An 18515-nucleotide genomic window follows, 5' to 3' on the forward strand; every position below is an offset into this window, starting at 1 on the left:
CGGTTCCGCAGTAAAAAACGCACTGTGTGAACATGGCCTAATGCTGCTTGCAAGTACTTTCCGTTTCAGGAAAGCATCCACTATGAAACGTCAGTAATGTACCGAAAACCATATCTCAACTGTGAACAGAATCTGACACCTGTATCTGTTTCTCAATATGTTCTGTGTTGTAAATCTATAATCTGTTCATGTCTAAAGCTTAAATCCTACTGAGCAATGCTTTATTAATGTCCTGTTTTCCGTACAGGATGGACTGTACGCTGAGCCTCACTCAGCTCACCAGCAAGTTACTGAGGAGCAGTAATCAGGTTGGTGTCATGCACAATCATTAGGGTTTTCAGCTCCCAAACCCTCAATGGTAACCACTGCTCCTCCAATAGTTTCCTACCTCTACTAGTGGATTTGTTTGTACGTATGAAGCAAAAATGTAAATTATTCCAGAACATAGACAAAATGTCATTATCTGAAAATAAAAAAACAAAATGAAAAATGCAATCCCATCCATATATGAGACGTGTCACTTTACTGACCACTTTTCTCCCCCTGCAGGATAATGCCTGTCTGGCAGAGCTCTCTCTGGCTCTTACTGTGGAGTGCAGCATCCATGAGAAGAGCCTACAGGCAATCGCTCTGCGGGTGCGGAGCCTGAACGCGGAGATGCACGAGGGTCTGTTCCATAGTGACTTGCTGCAGAAAAGACTGGTCTCGGCAGTGCCGGCCAACACTGGAGAGAGCAGCAGTGCGGAGGAAGAAGAAAACTCAGGTCGGCACCAAGGGCATCAAAAGTGAAATGTTGACACATCTGGAACGTGCCCGCTCCATATCAATCACTATCAGTATTTTCTGTGTGCATAAGAATCGTTGGGATAAAAAGTGACTGCTTCCAAAACACTTTGATCCGATTCTTGGAAAGCAAAAAAATCCTTAATGATTGCAAGATGTGGACATTGTTTTAGAACCTTTTGGTCTTTATGCCAACTGTGGCACGTACTTTATAAATTGCAGTTTTCATGTAAGTGGATGTCTACACGGAACTTATACAATACAGAATCGGGTGGATTTTGTTTCGGAGTTTCTGCAGATTGCAGCCATGAAAATCCACAGCATAAAGCCACGATCAGTATTTGGTCAGCATTTTGCATCAGTATTTGTAAGACAAACCAGGATAAGAACAGTCAAAAGAAAAAATATACTAAAAACATGTCACCACTTCTGTCTTTATCACCCACTCCTGGTTTTGGCTTACAAATACTGATGTAAAATACTGATCGTGTGAATGTGGCCTAAATCTGACAATCCACAGCGCAGGTGAGTTTGCCCTGCAGATGTTTTATGCAGCATGAGGATAAGTATTGGTAAATGTCACCCACATTGCTACTATTTAATACACTGGGGATCTTCCATCTTCAAATCTGCAGCAAAAACCCTGCAGCATATTTGCTACATGGAAATCAAGGGTAAAGATATTAGTCCTAATGACCTTAGACTTTTTGCCAAGTCACACTTCACGTAACATAGCTCTACACAAACACTAGATTATATTCCAGAGACGGAAAAGTGTTGACAAAGAATACAATAAAACAATTTTTTTATTGATATTACACTAAATTGAGATCAAGGTTAAAACATGATGCCCCATGACATGAGTTATATGAGGTAGAAGACAATTTGTCTCCTCCAAGACTGCGCCGGCGGAACCTGCGGGGTAGCATCTATTGGATCAAGTATTAATCAAGTGTCCAGATTGGTTACGATGTTCTTTTCCCCTTCACAGGAGACATGATGGCTCCTAAGTGGCTGCAGCTGGTAGAGCGGTTACCTTGTAAGCTGGATGTGGGGTTTGAGAGCAGCACCGTGGTCCTGTCTATGAACAGTCAGCAAAGGTAATTCCTGTGTGAGAAGATGGACGGAGAAGATACAGGAGATTGAGGTGTAGTTGATGTTTTAGCTCCCTGTTGACTCCTCAGGCTCTTAAACTGGACTCTGAAACTTCTGAAGTTTTCTTATACGCGGGAAGAGGATCAGCTGCCCATGCGAAAGTTCATAGGCACCTCCGAACTGGCACAGATGAGTTGTGAGCTCCTAATAGAGGGTATGTGGAAAGTTGTACCTGCTGAACATAATGGAATTGCAGATTCAATATGGAGGATAACTCTGGCTTTTGTCTTCAGATGGTTTGCTACTGTCGCAGAGCCGGCAAAGGATCCTCTGCCTAAATCATTTAAAGGCCGGTGTTCAGGTGAGATGTAACACATCAGCCTGCTCTGAGAATCTGAGCGCGGTGTGCATGGTTCTTGTGGCTTGACGACGTTGTCTTACTCTTAACCTCCGTACACTCCTTAGGTCACCTCTATCGATATCCAGAGTACTGTGGCTCTCAATACTTGCATCATTCACTACCGCCACCAGGAGTTCTCTCATTGGTTCAGCTTGCTGGCACTGGATCGCCAAATGCATAGGGTCTCTAAAGCCTCAACCAAAAATAATCGGTAAGATTTAGACCTTGTAGCAAATTCTCAACTTTTTTTTTTTAATTATTTTTCTAGACTGAATTTGTGGCTTTGTACATTTTAATTGTGGTTTAGATGGTGATAACTGAACAAGTTCTTTGTTTCACTTCTTTCTTTCACTGGGTAGTCTGAATAGTTAAACCTCAAACTACAGATATATGTATTTTTGGCTCCGTTCCCATTTGCTTTTAAGACTTACCCCATTGGTTTATAATGAGATCTGGTTTGTCCTTGAACCTGCGATAAAATCGACAGTGGAGTAATAGAATAGTTTGTTCACAAAGCCTTGTATCCATCTCTCCCTTTATAGCATATCTGTCCATATTATTTATGGGCTTTTCTGATTCAGAGGAAGCCTCTCTCCCGGCTGCAGTTTGCCTGAAGGCAAAGCCTTAGCGTACAAGTGTGCAGTCACTTTGTGACTGCAGACTTGTGAATCCTCACAGTGTGCGCACTGCGCTGTAAGGATTTTCCAGGAGCGGGCGATAATGTGACTTGCATAGTTCCGGCCACATTCCGACTAGACATGTCTGGCCTCGCTCAATCCGCTTGCATTGAGCAAGACCACACACGACTAGTCTGCATATGACCACATGTATTCAAAACACATACTTGTGGTTACGCACCTGCCACGATGTGAGGATTCACAAGTCTGCAGTCACATAAAGTGACTGCCTTGAGAGTTGAACACTAAGGCTAGACGACCCCTTTAAAACAAGCAATCTGTCCTCTACTCACCTTATAGCGCTGAGTACTGCTGCTCCCAGTGACTGTTACTGTCTGCAGCGCTGATGTCTCATCTATTGCACTGCAGGCAATCGGTGAGCTCAGCAGTTTTTCACAAGCCGCTGAGCTCGGTTACTGACTGAAGCGCTATCAATGTGACTTCAGCGCTACAGACATCAGTGCAGCTTCGGAGTCTCAGCAGCTGGAAGGTTGAGTAAAGCACAGTTTTTGTTTTTAAAACCAGTTCAAATTTATTTTAAAAATATATTTCTTTGTGGCAGGAGAGGTTGCACTGTGCCAGCTGGTGCATCTGCCATGTCAGAGCTCAGTGACTGTTCTCACCCTTTACACACCTCTTAGAAATTAACACCCAATCCCTAACTCTTATCTGTTGGGGGGATTCAGAAGCCATTCCCCCCCACCCCCCCTTTTTTTTTTTTTTTTTTTTTTATTGTAGTGGGAAAAAAATTCAGGCTATAGAATTTACATGATTATTGCCTTTTTCTGTTGCAGACCACTTCCTGTGATTTTGGCTCCAATAGTTTTCAACTTGAACATCTCTAATGTGAATGTGTCTGTCCAGCTTGACGAAGCGCAGCCCTTTGCTGTAGGATTTTCGTCCGTTTCACTGGGTACGTCTTGTTTTGCGGCAGATTGCCTTCCTAATTTACTAGTGGCTTATTTACTAGCTTTAGGGTACAAACGTAAGATCCTAGAACATGTAGTGTGAGTGATGCAGGTGTTTGGTGAAGTTACTAATTTTGGGTTTATCGTGCAGAGTTCAAGCATCTGCGCACTCAGAATCTCCACCAGAGGGCGCTTCTCACCGTCAGCAATCTCTGCTGGAGAGTGGGCAAAGATTCTCATATCCAGCAAGCCCTGCACCCGCCAAATACACACGTGTGGGGCGAGGCTTTCGTGCTTGATTCCTTTAGCTTACAGGTAAGACATAAGTAAGACAGAATAGTTGCATCCTCCAAGTGTCTATTCTTTTGTTCTTGTTTTACGGTGTATGACATTAATACGGAGGAAAATCTGTAGCGGTAACTTATATTGGGGACGATTCATCAAAGCTTTTTCACCAGCTTTTTTTCTGGTGAAAAAAGCATTGAAGTGTTGCATTTTTTTTTTATTTGCAAAAAAACGAAAAATTGCGCAAAAAATGCAACTTTTGGCGATCTTTGACAAAATGGGTGGAGGCGAAGCGACCAGCACTTGTTAAGCTCCTGACGAGTGGTGGAGATCTGTACACCACAGTCTTACTCCGGCAGGGACACACATCTGCACACGCCACACCGTGCCTCTCCTGAGGCATTAACATGCGCGAGCCTTGTACTGAATCTGGAGCTTCCGCTCCACAATGCCCCTCATCAAGAATCGCCCCCCATTGAGTATAAATAGAGTAACTATTTGATTCTTTGAGAACGCACCCCTGGTTCTCAAATCCTGAATGATCAGCTTTAGTATTCAGTTATGTTCTATTGTAAACATGGATGATAAAGGAGGATGCTGCGCAAAGACCTCAACAAATATCTTCTTTCTTAAAGGAGTTGTCCAGTCTAAAATCAGAAGTCTGCAGTCACTCACTCACTGCAGACTTTTGAATATCCACTAGCGCATGCAGTGTGCGCAGCGAGAATTAGCAGGATTCTGAGCCGGGAACAGCAGTGATGTATGTGATATGCATACTCCGGGGCGGAAGCCGGCTAGTGGGCGTGGCCTCACTTCATGCAAGCGCGTGTGGGGAGCGTGGGCGTGGCCTCACTCCATACAAGTGTGTGTGTGTGTTTATGTGGAGCGTGGGCGCAGCCGGCTAGTGGGTGTGGCCTCACTCCATACAAGCGTGTGTGTGTGTTTATGTGGAGCGTGGGCGCAGCCGGCTAGTGGGTGTGGCCTCACTCCATACAAGCGTGTGTAATATACTACGTGGCTGAGCAATATACTACGTGGCTGGGCAATATACTACGTGGCTGGGCAATATACTACGTGGCTGGGCAATATACTACGTGGCTGAGCAATATACTATGTGGCTGGGCAATATACTATATGGCTGGGCAATATACTACGTGACTGGGCAATATACTACGTGACTGGGCAATATACTACGTGACTGGGCAATATACTACGTGACTGGGCAATATACTACGTGGCTGGGCAATATACTACGTGGCTGGGCAATATACTACGTGGCTGGGCAATATACTACGTGGCTGGGCAATATACTACGTGGCTGGGCAATATACTACGTGACTGGGCAATATACTACGTGGCTCGGCAATATACTACGTGGCTGGGCAATATACTACGTGGCTGGGCAATATACTACGTGGCTGGGCAATATACTACGTGGCTGAGCAATATACTGCGTGGCTGGGCAATATACTACGTGGCTGGGCAATATACTACGTGGCTGGGCAATATACTACGTGGACATGCATATTATAGAATGCCCGATGCGTTAGAATCAGGCCACCATCTAGTTAAATAAAGAACAAGGAGCGATCTCACCCAGCATTACTCTTTTTTTTTTTTTTTTTTTTTCTCTTGAAAACTGGTCACCAGATCCAAACAATCCACCTCTATAGGGGGAGGACTCTCCAACCGTCCATACAATACCCAGTCAATTCGGATGAATTCCGGACCATAGCGATTTCATCCCCAACATCTGACTCCCGACGCGTTTCCTTCGGCTTTGTTCATCAAGGGAGAAAAGCCTTTTAATATAATATGGGGAAAAGGTGCGCGATATCCATCACGCTTCTATATGAAGGAGTGGACACTGACGTCAGACGCCGGCAACGTGCGCGCTGCGGCTGACGTCAGCTGCCAGCCTCCGATTGGCTGGCGGCTGTTAACTATTGACGCGCGGGCCCGCACCCGCACGTCAATAGTGTTGCCCCAGCCCTGCTAAGGGCCCGGTTTAGCCTGCCGGTAGGGGCCTGGGGAGCAGATGAGACGGGGCCCGATGCGGGCCCCCTCTGCCCACGGGGCCCCATACACCAGTCAGGGCAGTAATGCCCTGATGGTGGCCCTGATACCCCCACAGTGAATTCCTCTACAGTATCCACCACACGCAGGGTATTATGACCATACATCACCGCTCCCCCACAAAGTGTGATATACCCACAGTGACCCCTAACACAGTATAATGCCCCCCAGGGATTTCCACACAGTATGATGGCCTTTACACAGTATGATGACCTCTACACAGTATAATGGCCTCTACACAGTATGATGACCTGCAAACAGTATAATTGGCCCCCACATAGCCTTCCAAATATTATAATAGCCCCCACAATGTACTGATTGATTTAAAAAAAAAAATACTCGCCTATCAATATGTGAGAGCTCAGATGCATGATGGAGGACAGAGCTGACGACTGCCTGTTCCACCATTGCGTTCATCAAGGAGAACGCCTATTTTGACCATGTGTTAATAATGTTAGATGTGAGTTATTTTTTTCTTTCTCTTTTTATTCAGCTACTGTTTAAGCGCTTATACATTTTTGATAAATGTTATCAGATATGTTGTTCTTAGAATCTCTAAGAATTTCTTGTATATTTGATTTATTTAATAATTAAAATCTACAAAGAATATGTCATTAAACTTTTATGTCTTCGTATTCTTTTATCCAGCATGGCAAGTTATGAACTTTGCACGGCATGTTGGCCCTTCCAAGCCCCAGTTTGTTTGCCTGCCTTCAGCTGCATTTGGAGAACCAAATGATGGCAGTGAAAGTGACCCTTTCACTGCCAGCATCTGTTCTCCGCTGACTACATTCTGATATAAATGCAAGAAAATACACTGGGGAAAAGCACGGCAGTGGATGCTACTTAAATGCAATAATTTTTTTTCACCGGAATGAAGAGAAAAGTACAAAGTTTCATAATTTTCCATGCTGAGCAAAATTAATAAAGGGAAAAAAAATAAAATAAGGTTTTTCTTGAAAACTTTTTTGTATATTTTTTTCTACTTTGAGCATTACTAAGTAATAAATAATTTAGTGTTTCTCCGCTTCCACACAGTGAGATAACTACTGTCTTTGTGCCTTTTTAGGGCAGCTACAACCAATCAATAGGTGTCTGTATCTTGCAAGCAGACACGCTCTTCGTAGAGTCCACTGTGCAAGGGCTGCAGGTAGAGTTCTCAGATACATGCGCAGAGTGTCTCTCTCGGGTACTGAGTCTGATGCCCGTGGCATCTAAGCCGCCTGTGCCATCCCAAGACCCACTCTCTCCTGTCTCCCCGAGTGAGGAGCAAGGCAGCAAGTTGGCCCTTCTCTGGAAGGTGGATGCCCGAGTGGAAGACGTGAACTTGTTTACATTGTCCACTTTAGTGGGTAAGTCCATTTTATACACATTTTTATACACACTTTGGGCCCAATTCATCATAAGAGTTTTTTTTTGTTTTTTTTCTTCTACTATTTGTTGTGTTCTTCAAAAATGATGCTCGCCTTTCAAGAATTTTGTGCAAAATCTATTTTTTTTTTTTCTTTTGACCCTTTTTCGAACAAATTAGCACAAAAAGTTACATGGGGCAAACACTTTCAATAGGTCGCACTATAATTCAAGTCCTCTTTAATTTCCCTGTGGAGCATTGCATGGCCTATAAGTTTCCTTACACTTGCATGTTACTCTCCAGAAGGAAAGATCTTACCACTTAGACTCACAATATTTCAGACACATGTATATAATCATTTTAGGGGGGGAATGGAGTCGAGTTGCACCAAAATTTTGCAAATACTATCAGTTTAAGAATCGTTTAAAAACAATGTGGAAATGCCAAACCCTCACCCACAATGACGAATAGAAAAAACAAACAGGTGAACACGCACAAAATAGATTCTAAAAAAGGTGCTAATTCAATAATGAATTGGGGCTTTAGTTTTCCTTCTTCAAACTTGCATGTTGTTTTTCAATCTTTTTTATTAACGCAAATAATCCACTTTCTGTTTGGCATCAATCTTTATAAGAACTCCTATGTATGCATTAAGTAATGGGGCATGGGCCTAACATTTCCACTAATTGCATAGATAGTTGGGACAGATCATATTTAGAAGAAACTATAGTTATTACATTAGAAATTGCAATTAGGATGTTGGACAGCCACATACGGAGGTCAGAGGGACAGGAGAGGCCACGAACTGTCCCCGTGCAGCAGCATGCATGTTGCTCCTTCTGTCTGTTCCCCCTCTTCCAGATATACATCTGCAATAGGTAGGGAAGAAATGGAAGAGTGACTACAGGATTACACTTTTGTTGTTGAATTTTTTTTTTTGTCCTGCCAAAGTCACGTTATACTAGATGGGCTTTAGGATTCTCCAGAATTGATCCTTGATGCAAGAGTTTAACTTGCACAATGTTCAGGAACCTGAAGAAGGCTCGGATGGAGGCACTGAGGAATCAAGTTAGCGAAGAAGTGAGAATTGTACCAAGGCCTAATTCACATTAGAACAAAGTGGGACAAAATTCATGACTTCAACTAAATCGGTCTCTTGCCATTGGGTTTTTAGATGGGGAACGATTAAGCAACGTTTGAACAACCAACGTCCGTAGTTGTCCAAACAATAAATCGGGCATGTTTGATGTTTTTACACGATTAGTGTCCATTGTATAGTATGTCTGTGCTGATCATTTAAAAAGGAAAGATTATTATTTATTTTATTTTTTTAAAAACTCCACCTGTGGGTGTAGACTTGATTGGATCCCTTCCCCCCAGATTATTGAAATTTTTTTCCCGCTATACGTCAAAAATGTATGGCTTAATCTCAATGATGCATTGTACAGTTTCATGGGAAATGCATAGAAAGAAGTCGTGCAAATGAACGTCTGTACAAATGATCGTTCTATTGTTATTATCTATTCCAAAATTTTCTCATTTTTCCTTTTCGAGGGATTGAGACACAAAAAAATTCTGAAGCAACAGCAAATTGCACAGATCTTGGATGGTTGCTTTGTTGCCTGATACTTTCTTTTGCAGTGACCACATCTTGATTTTCACCAAGAGCTTTTCTTTACATATGTAAAGTGCATGTCCTGTAATGGGATTCTGTTTTTGTCTCTCTAAGGTGCTGCTCAGGTGCGGATAGACCTCCTCACCCTTGTAGGAAGCGCAGAGAGCTGCAGTCTGAGCCTGCAAGGTGTGGCCACGTCTCTGTTAAAGTCCATCACTGAGAAAATGGAACCGTGCAATAAGGCCCCGGACCGTAGTGACCCACTGCTCTACTTCTCTATCCTGTCCCTGTCATACTACACCACTATTCACGCATTAGAGGTAAGATTTGAAATTCACTGGTGGTCCCCCAGTGTTTATCAAGTTATCCCCTAGCTTATTAATAGGGAATAGCTTCACTTTTTTGGATTATCTTTTTTACCTATTACTTTCATGCTTCTTATTAAAGGAAATATGTAACCAGGTTTTTACTACCCCATCTAAGCACAGCATGATGTAGGTAAAGAGACCCTGATCCCAGCAATGTGTCACTCACTGGGCTGCTTGCTACAGTTTTTATTAGTAACTGTTCTTTTTCTGCTGCTGATATAGCAGTGCTCTGAGTGCTGAGCTCTGTATAACCCCATCCCCACCACTGATTGGCAGCTTTCAGTGTACACTGTGCATAGGCAGAAAGCTGTCAATCGGCACGTTAATATGAAGGACCGCCTGGTAGCAGGTTTACTAGTCCTCTAGTGATTAAAATAGTGATTTTTATTAAAACTACACTAAGCAGCCCAGTAAGTGACACATCGCTGGAATCGGGGTCTCTTCCCCCACAATATATTGCTCTCAGATTAGGTGCCAAAATCTGCTGATTTCTTCCCTTTAAGAACACAGATGTATGTAGACAGACCTGTATAGAAGACATGACAATAAAGCTGATGTGTGCTTCTGATGACCTTCCTAAGCTTCTGTCACAAAGTATAATGGGGAATACTCCGCACTTAACTATTCTTCTTCTTTGACTTTATATGGACACATTATATTTGCTTTGTAAGTTCCCGGTGCCTGCATTTTATCAGATAGATTTTTATTATCCGCAAAGAATAAACAATCAGAATAATTCTCATGGCAATGTTTCATTAAACATTTACAGATAACTTTTTCCCCCCCGACCCAGAGCCCCCCCACCCTGCCCAACCCGAGACCTCAGCCAGAGCCACCCCACTTCCCATCATCATACAACCATTTGAATAAACATCCGTTATATTTCCATTGAATACTAGGTTCCCTATATTCTCATTTATCATCCTAATTCAAGTCCATCCACGGTTGCCACAGCTTGTGGAAGATGTCCAGCTTATTCCTTTTGGTGTAGATACTTTTCTCCAAAGTAAGTATATGCTCCGCTTGCTTAAGAAAGTCTCTTCTTGTTGGAGGTTCCTCTCTAATCCAAAATTTGGCGATCAATTTCCTAGCAATGAATAACAATCGTGCAATAGCTATTTTAAACATGTTGTCCGTAACAATTTCCTCCACATATCCCAATATGCAAGTCAGTGGAACCCTAGGGACAGAACATCCATACACCAGTTCAATACGATTTAAAACAACTATCCAGAAGGAGGACAGTCTAGGGCACTGCCACATCATATGCAATATCCCCGCCTGGGATTGTGAGCACCGAGGGCAGTCCGAGTTCTGCCTAAGCCCAGCCTTGAACAACCTGTCAGGGGTTCTATAGGCCCTATGGATTACGAATAACTGTGATAGCCTGCCTGGTTCACTCATTGATATCTTGGGCACATATTCTAGGACCGACTCCCATCTATCATTGTCAATTATTCCCAATTCAGCTTCCCATTTCCCTTTGGCTCGGATGGGATATTTTTCCAGGAAAGAAAAAAGTAGAAACCCATATATTTCTGAAATCGCCCCCTTCGTGCAGCTATTCTTAAGGATATAGTCGATCATGAGATCAATCTGTACCACTATGGCTCCCCTTTTATTCTGTGCCTGATAAGCATGAGAGATACGATTATACTGGAACAATTCAGACCGTGGCAACTGAAATTCTTCCTGCAACTCCTCAAATGTTTTAAGTCTGCCCTGACTTATCAGCTGCCCCAGCCATTTAATACCTGCTGCAGACCAAAAGTGAAAACCCTCCCTCTGCCTAAATTCCGGTAGATAAATGTTGTCCCAAATAGGCGAGAATCTGGTGAACCCACTCACTTCCCTAATGAGTTTGACTTTTTCCCATACTCTGTGAATTAATTTGATAGTGCACCCATGTGAACCCATTTTTTTGAATTGTCCTCCCTCCAAACTGTCACTCAAAACGTCTGCCTGTAGTAAGAACCTCAAGCTATTAGGTATTTGCACACTCCCTGCCTCCTCCCCCCATCCTTTGAGATGTTGACACTGTGCTGCTAAGAAGTATAGCCATGGATTAGGAAGTGCAAGACCCCCCTCTGTTTTGGCCCTCTGAAGTATCTCCTGTTTAAACCTAGGACTCTTTCCTCCCCATATTAATTCCCCAAACAAAGACCTAATCTTACGGAATCTGCATTGTGTAATCCAAATGGGAGAGTTATGTAGCACGTACAACAACTGTGGCATTACAATCATCTTTAAGAGGTTCACCCTACCAACCACCGATAAATGTAATTTGTTCCATGCCGCAATCTTGGTACGAATTTTCTGCATTAATGGACTTAAATTCAGTTCCTCAAAGGTAGTTAGAGGAAGAGCAATCTGAATACCCAAATATTTGAATTTTTGAACAATCTTTAATTTTGTGGTTATCGCCCTCTCTCCACTGCCCATACTGTCCCCCTCAATCAACAACATACAAGACTTATCCCAGTTTATTGTGAGACCCGAAAACCGACCAAACTCCTCAATCAAAGCAACCGCATTGCACAGGGACCTTTCAGAATCCTCCAGGAACAACAAAATATCGTCAGCATATAATGCAATTTTGTCTTCCCTCCTACCATAGATGTAACCTCTAACCTCCTGAGCACCTCTTATTTTAGCCGCTAACGGCTCCACGGCCAGAGCGAAGAGCAACGGGGACAGCGGACACCCCTGTCTGGTACCCCTAAACAGCGGGAAACTCTCTGACAAATTATTATTAACTCTAATTTTTGCCATTGGGAACGAGTACAGCAACTTAACCCAGGAGATGAATTTTGGACCAAACCCCAGGCGATCCAGTACCGACCACAAGTAACTCCACTCCACACAATCAAAGGCCTTGTGGGCATCTAAAGACACCACAACTCTTTTTCCGGCATTGTCTGCAGGAATTTGCATATTTAAAAATAGCCTTCTCAAGTTAATTGCCGTGGATTTATTGGGCATAAAGCCAGACTGGTCTGGGTGAATCAATTTATCGATCACTTGGGTCAGCCTGTTCGCCAGGGCCTTCGCCAAAATCTTTATGTCAGCCGTTAGAAGTGAAATTGGTCTATACGACTCCGGCTGTTGAGGATCTTTATCAGCTTTAGGAATAACCACCACGATGGCCTCTCTCATTGATGGGGGCAGCACTCCCCTCTCCAACGACTCAGAGAACACTCGCTCCAATTTGGGCATTAACTCTGCATTAAGAATTTTATAAACCTCTACTGGGATACCGTCCGTCCCCGGAGCCTTGCCCCCCGCCATATTCGCCAAAGCCGCCTTCAATTCTTCCTCCCCAAGCGGTCTATCCATCCACTCCCTTTCCTCTCTACCTAGTCTGGGTAAGTCAACCTCTTTCAGATATCTATTCATTTCCTCAGGACTTTTATCCACCCTAGAGGAATATAATTTACTATAAAATCTCCGAAAAACGTCTAAAATTTCCCCCCCCTGAGTAACCGTTTTACCTTCCTCTGTTCTTATGGAGTATACATGTGAAGAATCCCGCTGCGCAGAAACCACCACCGAGAGCAAATGTCCTACCTTCTCTCCCTCAGAATAAAATGTTTCCTTTTGAAAGGCTCTCAACCTATCTGCCCTACGCATATGGAGTTCATCGACCGCTACCTGAGCCGCCCTCATACGAAGTTGTGCTTCTCTTGAATTCTGAGAGGCCAGTGTCTCTTCCGCCACCCTCAGTTCCTCCATCACTGCATTGTCTTGAATTTTAGACTTAGTTTTATGTCTCGAGATGTCCCGGAATAAAATTCCTCTCAGGTATGCCTTCATGGTGTCCCACACTACAAGATTCCCCGCACTCCCTTCATTTATCCTGAAAAACTCCCCGAGTTCAGTTCCCACCTGTTCCATATCCAAATACTGTAGCCAGGAGGGGTGAAATTTCCATCCCAACCCCGTCAGACCACTCTTCCCAGTCATTTGTACAGAGACCAGTACTGGGCTATGGTCCGATATTACTCTAGGCCTATACTCCACCTCATGTATTAGATTATTCACCCCCCCATTTCCCAAAGCCACATCAATGCGAGATAAAGATCCGTATGTTGCTGAATAACATGAGTAGGCATATGTCCTAGGATTACGCACCCGCCACAAATCTATCCATCCTATTTCTCTTAGATAATTTCCAAAAGGAGTAGAGTTCCCTTCACTTCTCAACTCTGCATGTCTACCCTTGTCCCAGTGATCATTAGATATATTGTTCACATCCCCCACTATAAGGAGGGGCACCCCATCCCACCTACCCGTAATTTCCAGAATCTCCTGTATCTTTTTCTTGGAATATGGTGGTGGAATATAAATTGACACAATACAAATTAACCTGTTAAATATCTTGCATACTAAAAACACAAATTGGCCGTCTTTATCGGTGGTTACCTCAATCTCTTCAAACGGAACACTAACGTGTATCAAAATTGACACACCTCTGGCATAATTTGAGAACGTTGAGTGATACGCCTTTCTCACCCATCTCTTCTGTAGAATAGCAACCTTTTCCTTCACTAGGTGAGTTTCCTGCAGACATATCACTGAAGGCCTCTGTTTCAGTACATATTGGAAAATAGCTGTTCTTTTAGTAGCATTTGCAAGGCCCCTAACATTCCAACTTAGGATTTTAACCTCCCCACCCATTATAGCTTATAGAAACAATGAATGAGTTCAAGCTCCCTAAGGTCTCAACCCCAACTCCCACCCCCTCCCTCCTCCCCCCCCCCCCATCCCCAATTCCCAACTGAAATAACTCTCTATCTCTCCCCTCTCTTTAAGCCCACCCAACTCCTCTCTACTCTTAGAATATCAAAATAAACTCTCCCTCTCAATTTGAGATCTGGGAACGCTGTTTCACAGCCTAACGATAAAAACTCTGCGTTCCTTCAGCTCCCCCGCCCACCATAGCCAAAATGCAAATTTCGTTGCGCCGCCGAACACAACCTGATGATATCAATATACCATAAAGTCACAGTATAAGTACCAGTTAACTATCAAACCAAACATAACAGTGAAGGGTTAACAATTGCCTCAGTAGCACTTAAATCAGTTTCAGCGGGTCTGCCCCGTTTTGACATGCTTAGTATTGAGATCCAGCCATTGTGACGCCTCCTCTGGATTTTGGAAAAAATGCACCCGATCCAGAGCCACCACCCTTAATTTTGCTGGGTAAATCATTGAATAACGGACATCTAAGTCTCGCAACCTCCTCTTGACCTCTCCAAACTTCATCCGAAGCTTTTGGACCGCCGCAGAGTAATCCGGATAAAGGGAGACCCGATTACCATCAATGGTCAGCTCATCACAATTCCTGGCTTTCCTCAACAAAATGTCTCGGTCCTGATAGTTCAGAATTTTAGCCAAGATAACTCTTGGGGCCGAGCCGGGGGGGAGGGGTCTGGTGGGCACACGGTGCGCTCTTTCAACGGCAAACATCTTAGTAAGGCCATCTCCACCCACAGCGTTTTTTAGCCATGCCTCAATATAAGCCGTGGGGTTGCTCCCTTCCGCCTTTTCTGGGACCCCCACAATCCTTAGGTTGTTCCTGCGGGATCGGTTTTCAAGGTCATCAGTCTTAAACTCCAGATCAGCAATACGTTGAATATACTTTTTTTCCCTGTTTAACAATTCACCAATCCGATCTTCTGCACTCCCAACCCTTTCTTCCACCTCTTCCACTCTCTTTTCAACTTTACGCATAGCAGAGTTTAAAGCGACCATCTCTCCCTTTAATTCATCCGCTCGTAGGTTTAGAGCCCCCAGGGCAGACTTACAGTACATCACCACTGAAAATATGTCCTTCAGAGTCGGCTCCTCCATTTCTGGCATGTCAGACTGTGCAGGCAGAACAGCTCCTGCGGCCCTTGTAGGAGATCCCTGGTCTGACCCACTGCACTGTAGCTGAGCCCCTCCTTCCTGCTGATCTCCGGGGGCACCAGCTGCTCCAGACTCCACACTTCCAGCCTCTGACTGTAGATTTACAGCCTCCTCTGACCTGGCAAATCGCTCCAACTTAGCAATCACATCCATCTTCCTCTGATAAGCAGCGCTTGCCCTCGCCGCCTCCTCTGCAGTCTCAGCGCCATCTTGGGCCTGTGAGCTTCCCGCAGCTGTCAGCTCCTTCTGTCTCCTGCGTGTCATCCTCAGATAAGATTCCGTTCCTTCGGGTCACACCTCGCTCCCCGAGACTATATGCACTCCTGAGAGTATGATTTGCGCTCGGCGGCGCCTCTAAGGGGTTAATACAGAGATAATGAAGCGGGAGAGCTCTGTTGCACGTCTGTTCACATCGCCTGCTAGCCGGTGCCTGCATTTACTTTGTAATAGATTTTTTCCATCATACATGACGGCACCACGAGAGAGGGGATCCGCCCATCAAGGACAGGAAACCTTCAAGATAAAAGGGGCGGCTCCTCTCTCCACATCAGTTGGTTTCCTGTCCTTGACGGGGAACCCTCAAGATGGAAGACATCTGATGAAGATTGAAGAGGATGCCGGGATCTGGGTCGGGTGGATTTGGGCAGGCGCTGTCTGCTGCACCCGTCACCAGGTACCCGTAGTCGCCTCGGGGGTCAATGTATACCATGCCCCCCCTGAGCGAAGCATGGCCACAGCCCGCGAGGCGAATGCCCGGGTGAAGTTGGAGCCTTGGAGGCCTTCCCTTTTACCAAAAAAAAAAAAAAATCCACCTGCCAATTGTCCTCGGAGGTCACAAAGGTGCTCCCTCCCTGTTGACTATGGTGGCCATGCAGCCTGTGAGACACATCGGTGCCCAGGCTAGGTAAGGCTCCTTGGAGGTTTTATGCCATCCCTGTTGAGCACTGCAGATAGTCCCCCCAGCCCACCCCCTCCCCTTCCCCCCTCTCCTTCCTTCCTGGATCGGTACCTGAGACAAGCGGAGAGGTGTGGAGCGGTATCTGACAGCATGGATCTGGAGGTGAGCGTGGCGTGTCAGACGGAGGGGACACTGCAGAGTTTCCTGCCTGGCCGGCGCCATGATTCCAGGAGGCGGCCGCGCGTGCGCACATCGCTGGGCAGCAGCGCTCGGAACGTTTGTGCAGGGCACTGGGGCAGGAGGACAGGAATCTTCGGCGCGCACCGGAAGTAAGGGCCGGATGCGCGCCTGGAAGGTGAGTGCATGGACGCTGGAGGGCGACAGAGCAGCGCGCACCGGAAGTAAGTACAGGGTGCGCGCGCAGAACCCAGCGGTGGCACTTGGGTCAGAGGCAGGATCAACCAGGTGAATGATTAAGAGCGCGCCCCGGAAGTGGTGCCAGGGGCACGCTTTGTTTATACAGCAGCATTGCGCTAGCGGTGGCAGATGCAGGATCAACCAGGTGTTTGATTGATTACATGCACGGAGGTGGTGCAGGCACGATCAGCCAGGTAGTTAATTGGATTAAATACACCTGGTGCTGAGCAGCCAATAAAGGCAGGAACAACCAGGTGATTCATTGAAAAAAAAAAAAAAAAAGTGAATCTATTTAAACGAGCTAGAAGTGCTGCCCTGTGTCACTAAAACCAGGTCAGGTTGAAGGTGACTACTCTTGTTGTGTGCTGGTGTGAATAATGGAGAGTTTCTCGCCAGAGCATTTGATGCCACAGCAGGAGGTGCAGGAGAGGCGGTCTCGCTCAAGCGAAAAGAGCCAGACCCGCCGTGTCAGCAGCAAAAGCCGCTCGGACAGTATACGGACGGATCGGCGTAACAAGGAGGGGTCCCTAGTCTCATTGGGAGACACGGAGAAAACCAGCCAACCTCCGGATCCGGTACCCGTACTTTGAAAACGTCCGAGTGGTGAGTGAACTACGAGAAAGTCCAGCACGCTAATGTCTGTTCTTTTCTCTTCTCTTATCTCCATCTCTCCCCTCTTTTCTTACATACATTGCGGGGTGGAGTATAGGAGGTCCCCAAAAAGTATAAGGCGAAGACTAAAAATAGAGAGTGTCCCTTATGTAAAAAGCCTTTAATGTCATCTTGGGGTAAAAGACTGTGTCAGGACTGTATTAACCAGACTGTGGCGGAGGAAACACCCTCCTTTACGGACAGCCTAAGATCTCTGATTCAGTCCGAAGTCTCTAAGTCTGTAAGAGCATTACAGACACCTGACACAGATGCCAGATCTAGGGACAGATCCAGCCCCTCTATAGCATCCCAAAGGGATTCCTCGGGGTCAGAGCAGGATTCTGATACGGCCCGCTCTTCTGATAGTAGCTCTGAGGAGGAAGACACCTTTCCAGCAGAGGCTACAGATAAACTTATTAAAGCTGTTCGCTCTACCATGGGGCTGGTAGAGGAGAAGGCCAAAAAGACAGCCCAAGAACTCATGTTCAGCGGCCTACAAAAGAAGAAACGGAGATCATTCCCTGTTAACGATCAAATACAAGAACTGATCAAAAGGGAATGGCAAAAGCCAGAAAAAAGGTCCCAAATAACTACCTCCCTAAAAAGAAGGTATCCCTTTGAAGAGGAAGCATCCTCATCTTGGGACAGAGCCCCAAAAATCGATGTGGCGGTCTCAAAAGTGGCCAGGAAATCCTCCCTGCCGTTCGAGGACCTAGGTTCTCTAAAAGAACCTCTGGACAGGAAGGTGGACAGTTCCCTGAAGACAGCTTGGGAAGCCTCAGCGGGAGCACTAAGGCCAGCTATCGCGGCCACTTGTGTCGCCAGATCCCTTAAGATCTGGATAGACAACCTGGAGGAACAGGTGGAGCAAAAAGCTCCCAGGGAAGCTATTTTAGAGTCACTTCCAACTATGAGGGCAGCGGCTATGTTTCTGGCTGAAGCATCAGCAGACTCTGCTAGGCTGGCAGCAAAATCAGCAGCGTTAGCTAACACTGGACGCCGTGCCGTATGGCTTAAATGCTGGCCAGGGGACACAGGCCAAAATGAAGCTTTGTTCTTTGCCTTGTGAGGGAAACTTCCT

At 45.3% G+C, this 18515-nt stretch overlaps 1 protein-coding gene across 1 annotated transcript in view; it reads left to right on the forward strand.

Moving 5' to 3' along the window:
- The window catches only part of BLTP2 (bridge-like lipid transfer protein family member 2), an 86793-nt gene that overhangs the window by 24053 nt on the left and 44225 nt on the right, over positions 1 to 18515 (forward strand). Inside the window, exons 6-15 of the mRNA XM_069761227.1 lie at positions 248 to 308; positions 550 to 763; positions 1775 to 1883; positions 1968 to 2092; positions 2172 to 2239; positions 2344 to 2489; positions 3750 to 3868; positions 4015 to 4178; positions 7294 to 7576; positions 9305 to 9510. Of these exons, the coding sequence (XP_069617328.1) occupies positions 248 to 308; positions 550 to 763; positions 1775 to 1883; positions 1968 to 2092; positions 2172 to 2239; positions 2344 to 2489; positions 3750 to 3868; positions 4015 to 4178; positions 7294 to 7576; positions 9305 to 9510 (1495 nt within the window). The remainder of the gene's footprint in view (positions 1 to 247; positions 309 to 549; positions 764 to 1774; positions 1884 to 1967; positions 2093 to 2171; positions 2240 to 2343; positions 2490 to 3749; positions 3869 to 4014; positions 4179 to 7293; positions 7577 to 9304; positions 9511 to 18515) is intronic.

This window comes from Ranitomeya imitator, chromosome 3 (genome assembly GCF_032444005.1).
Source record: "Ranitomeya imitator isolate aRanImi1 chromosome 3, aRanImi1.pri, whole genome shotgun sequence".
Lineage (NCBI taxonomy): Eukaryota > Metazoa > Chordata > Amphibia > Anura > Dendrobatidae > Ranitomeya > Ranitomeya imitator.